Source organism: Apteryx rowi, unplaced genomic scaffold (genome assembly GCF_003343035.1).
Source record: "Apteryx rowi isolate R43461 unplaced genomic scaffold, aptRow1 scaffold_25, whole genome shotgun sequence".
In the NCBI taxonomy this organism is placed as follows: domain Eukaryota; kingdom Metazoa; phylum Chordata; class Aves; order Apterygiformes; family Apterygidae; genus Apteryx; species Apteryx rowi.
In genome coordinates, this window is record NW_020448863.1 from 3,909,929 (window position 1) to 3,914,986 (window position 5,058).

The 5,058-nt window shown below is 39.9% G+C and overlaps 1 protein-coding gene across 1 annotated transcript in view; it reads left to right on the forward strand.

Moving 5' to 3' along the window:
* Window positions 1-5,058, forward strand: part of LOC112966589 (lymphoid-restricted membrane protein-like) — a 41,965-nt gene that overhangs the window by 36,243 nt on the left and 664 nt on the right. Inside the window, exons 35-41 of the mRNA XM_026066883.1 lie at window positions 293-427; window positions 1,261-1,408; window positions 2,345-2,388; window positions 3,049-3,126; window positions 3,233-3,297; window positions 3,809-3,910; window positions 4,101-4,205. Coding sequence (XP_025922668.1) covers window positions 293-427; window positions 1,261-1,408; window positions 2,345-2,388; window positions 3,049-3,126; window positions 3,233-3,297; window positions 3,809-3,910; window positions 4,101-4,205 — 677 coding nt within the window. The remainder of the gene's footprint in view (window positions 1-292; window positions 428-1,260; window positions 1,409-2,344; window positions 2,389-3,048; window positions 3,127-3,232; window positions 3,298-3,808; window positions 3,911-4,100; window positions 4,206-5,058) is intronic.

Here is a 5,058-nt window from a genome sequence, read left to right on the forward strand (position 1 = left end):
AACGGTAGTCATCTTCATCCAAACATGTTGTATATCCAGGCAGTGGGGAATTTTTCTATTGCACAGACGTCTGGAAAGAACCTGCGTCTTCAGTTGTCTTTTATACTAGGTAAACTGAAGTCTCTGCCCACTGGAGGTCTGTATCAAGTTACAGTGACTGAGGGTGTTGGATGCTGATCCTGTGACTGTGTGGGCCTGGGGGAAATGCCTTAGTATCATCACTTGGGTTCACCATTCCTTCTCTACTAATTGCTCACATTGTTATATTTTGTCTTACCAATGTGCCTCCTAGGCTTTAGTTTCTTTGTGTGAAGAAGATAACCAAGCCCAGGAGATTATTAAGAAGTTGCAGAAAAGCTTGCAGTTCCTTAGCCAGTATGCAGCCCGTGTTGCCAGCAGAGCAGAGATGTTAGGAGCTATTAATCAGGTAACCGCTTCCATGTAAATGCATTCCATACAAAGTTAAAGGCTTCTAGATGTAAAACGATAGTAGGGCCTGTTGCTAGACCTCAGATTCCAGAATTGGATTTGGGGATCTTGGTGTGTAACACAGACTGACCAGTACAGTATAGTCCTGACTCTTTCTTTTCGGATCACTGCTTGTGTTATTACTACTAGGAATCCTAGGCACTGTGAGAGTAGGATAGGACTACATTGCACTAGCATAGTACAAAAACACACAACAAAAATATGGTCCTCGTGAAAGATTTTTGCAGGAGAGGGATGTACACTGTAGACAGTACAAAAAAGCAATGCAGTAACAGTTTCAATGCACTAATGATAATTCCCTGCCTTATGGAAGGGGTTGTTATGGGCTTTGGAGAATGCTAATAAGCTAAATGTATTGAAACAGAGAGATCTGCTCAAACATTATGATGTGTAACTGTGTGTAATGCAGAATAGCAGCATGAAAATATGGCTTGGCAACACTAGCAAGTGTGTGGTGGCAGCTGAGATTGTAGATGACAGAATGAGATGATGAGGGATTGCAAAGGCTCAGAAAATGAAAATTTTCATCTCTTCTAGAATAAGGGGAATCACTGGAGAAAGGCAAAGACCTTTGTAACCTGGGCATGTGTTGAGATAGATTGCAGTAAAACTTTGAAGGGGTGGACAAAAATTGAGGATGTTATAGCATCATTATGCAAGATAAATAGATACTTGGGGGGGGGGGATTCTTCTCAAAATCTAACCATGATTCAGTTCCTCAAAGAGTCACTCTTCTTTCTTCCTACTGCTGTGTTGCACTCGCTCTGTTAGGAGAGCCGTGTCAGCAAGGCTGTGGAAGTAATGATTCAACACGTGGAAAACTTGAAGCGCATGTACGCAAAAGAACATGCAGAACTTGAGGAGCTGAAACAGGTCCTGCTTCAGAATGAAAGATCATTTAGTTCTCTTGGAGATCGAGGTAACTTGGAAAAGCTGCTTAGCCTTCTCCCCTTCTAGGGTTTGCCAGACAGACCTTTGTTTAATTGAAGCTCAGTGCCATATGTGGGAGGTGTTATATTACTGCTCTATCTCATTTTCTAAAAATAGAGGAAAAATCAACAATATGCTAATAGTACTAGAAATGATCTTTGAAACTAGACTTGTATGCAAACTGTCATGAATCTCTGGGGAGGGGGGAAAAAAAGAAAAATATCACAAATACGCAGTAGAGGTCCGGCTTTTAGAGAATGCAGCGTGTGTGACAACCTTACTCCTTATGAGTGGTAAATTTGGGTGCTTTCTCATACTGGAGCTTTCCCACTGGCTATTTCTAGGTATCTGAGTTTTGATCCCTCTGAATTGTTCTTACAGATGCCTCCTGTAGGAATCACAGACTCCTTAAGTGCAGGTGCTCTGAATTTTACCCTTTAAGCAGATGGTACAGTGGTCAGCTTTTCAGATAACACTGTGCGCTTGTGGTTTTGCCAGGAGAAGTAATCGATTCTTCTGTAGAGCAGGGCATGTATTTTAAAAAATAGAAAGAGCAATCTTAGACACACCAGTAATACCCTCTCAGGAGTGTTCTGAATCACATGCTATCCCTTCCTTTTTGACTACAAGCTGCTACTGTCTATAAGAGATTAGCCTGTAACAGGACGTTGACTTGATAATACTAGAATATACTTAATGATAGCAACAGAAATTAATCCTTGCAGAGGATGCATAGTGATGCATGAATATTATCAACTCAACTAATGAAACAAAGTTTTTCTCTGAAATCTTTGAGTACTTAGAGTACTTTCCACTTAAAGTACTCAAACAGATATTGCAAAAAGTCAGACCTTTAATTGCAAGTAAAGCTCACTGCTTTTCAACTTTCATTCCTTTCAGTTTATCATGTTTGATCTTTTCACAGATGAATCTACAAATAAAAAGCTACCAAATTCTCTTAACTTCAAGGTATGGCCCTATAGCTTAACATAAAATTCTGTGTGTGTTCTTTACTTTTGTGCTTTTTATTTGCCTTGTCGTGCCCTGGTGCTCTGTGGCATGTGCTTGACTTGGTGGTTTTTTGTTTCATAATACAGGCTGATCTCATCAAACATGAGCATATATTTTTCACCACCACCCCCAGCAGAGAACTGCATATGGTCCCGCTTACAGTAGCTGAAGCATTCACAGAAGCCCAAATGGTTATGCTTTCATGTAGTGGTTAAGAAATATTGTTCACATGTAGGTTCTCTGGTGTTTCAGAAGATGGGTTCAGCACAGTGAGCTGAAAATAGGTGGGAGCAGTTCAAACTGACTGCAGGGACTCCTGTGAGCATTGTTATGTGAATTTGGACACTTGCTTTAATTTGGCATTTTCTGGAAGCTGTCTATCCAGACTCCCCTTAGCTTGTTAGGAAGGGAAAAAAAAACTGTTACTGTGAAAAGATACTGCTTTAAAGAATGTGGTTTTGGCTGTGTTTATGGTTTTAATTCTTTCTGTGGCACTTCTTGAACTTAGGCCGAAGAGCTAGTTTTTATACAGTTCATATAAAAACAGATAGTATTTTATGTGATCAGTGAGTAACTGAGTCATTCCCTAAGAGCCAGTAATGCCTCTTATTTGTATAGCCACCATCATCCCTACGAAGAGTTAGCCTTGCAACATTGCCTAGGAGTGCTGGAAATGCAGGTATTGGGTTGCCACTGGTAAGTAAGGGGTCCCAAATGGTGAGGCATTTTTACCTTCTCAAAACTGGCTGCATTTAAATGTGAAAATGCAAATGCAGTAAGTGTGTTTAAACTCCTCCTTTAGGCCCAGCTAAATGAAACTGATGGAGATGAAAGGAGTGACAAGTTCAACAGGAGATCAAGCAGTTGGTAAAGTTGCTTAGCTTTGTCTTTGAACAGGATTAAATATTTTTCAGCTCAAACTATGTCTGTATTAAGCAGCTTATGAAGCATCTTGAGGTATAATAATATTTAGGCTATACCTTTCCCATTAGTTTTACATGCTTCAGTAGGTAAAATCTTGGTGACTAAATGTTGGTTGTTTTGTCTGTTTGTTTTAATAAAAGGTGAGAGGGGGAAAAAAAGAGGTGAGACTATATATATATGCACACACACACACACACATACACATATATATATATACATTGCCTGTCTTGCAGTCCAACTAAAGTATCCAAAAAACCCTAGGCAGCTGGCATTGATAGGTTTGGTTTTAAAAAAAAAAAAAAAAAAAAAAAAAAAAAAAAAGCCTAATTTCAGGCAAACAACTCTGGAATGCATTTGTCCAAAGCCTATCTAAATATGTAGGCTGCTACTGAATTTCTCATTTGCTGCCAAGTATCTGATATGAATTTAAGGCAAATATGTTAAAACATGACAGGGGACGACTAGGAGCAAAGCAAAATGAGAAGCGTCCTTCACTACAGCGATTCATTAGCACATACTCCTGGGCAGAGTATGAAGATGAACATTCTGAAAAAAAGTAAGTTCAAAAAAAGTTTCCAACAGGGGTGTGTGTGTGGTAGGATTTGGGGGGGGGGGGGGTTGTTTTGTTTTTTAACAACTGTTAATTGTCAACCACTTGATCAGGGCTATAAAGTCAAGTTATTGTGTACTCTGTCAAATTTAATGCTTGATGGAAAAGTCTTGGAACTTTTGATACTTGCTTTCAGAAGTAAGGAGTCAGAATCACCTCCTGAAGTACAAGAAGAGAAAGCACAGAAAGAAAGTACCTCTGAAAAAGGGAAATGTTCATCAAAATGGAGCCTAGAGTCAGCGTAAGTCTTCCCATACAAATTGTTACCTGTTAAAGCAGTGGCTGGGTGATGGACATGGGAAGAGGAAGCAAAGCTGTACCTTTAAAAAGTTGGTACTAACAACCAAATAAATTACTCATTCCTGATTAATCTCAGGAGCCAGAGAAGACCCCAACAGGCATTAATTACTAAGCAGTGAGATAAAGGGGAGCTTAGTGGTCCAATACCAGCTCTATTGAGTACTCTCTGATGGCCACAATAGCCAGACTTACTAGGTCATACTAAGATGTACTCTTGTAAAATGATCAGGGATTTATGAAGCCTGTGCAAAGCTTAACAGCAGCTTTGGCAGGAACTGAGGGTCAGGTAGCCATTAAAACTAACTCTAGACTACTCCAACTAATTTCTCTGGCTCTCTCAAGTCAAGGAACAGAGCGCTGTCTTAAAGAAGCATCCCTTGGAAGCCCCTAGACTTAAACTCCTGCATTACAGAAAGAAGTAGGTCATGCTTTCCCTGCAGAGAAATTGTTTATCCTGTGTGAATATTCAACTCTAAGCCTATATTTTGAGCATTTCTGATCAAGGGAAAGATGAGACTACTTCTGCTAGCATGTAAAACGGTGAATAGAGAGCAAGAACAAGTATCAGTTCTTCTTGCTGTTGGACAAAGGATGGAGGTACCTAATTTCATGGAAGGTCTAAGATATGGATGCTCAGTTGAGGAAAGATGCAATGAAACTTAAGGCCAGCACCTTCGGTGCTTCTTACAAGCAAGATAAGTGCTTCATGATCGCAAGACGGCTTTTGTGGGTTTTCTTCTCCCCCCAATTTTTAAGAAAAACTGAACCAATGTATGACTGACTTTTCTCTGCAG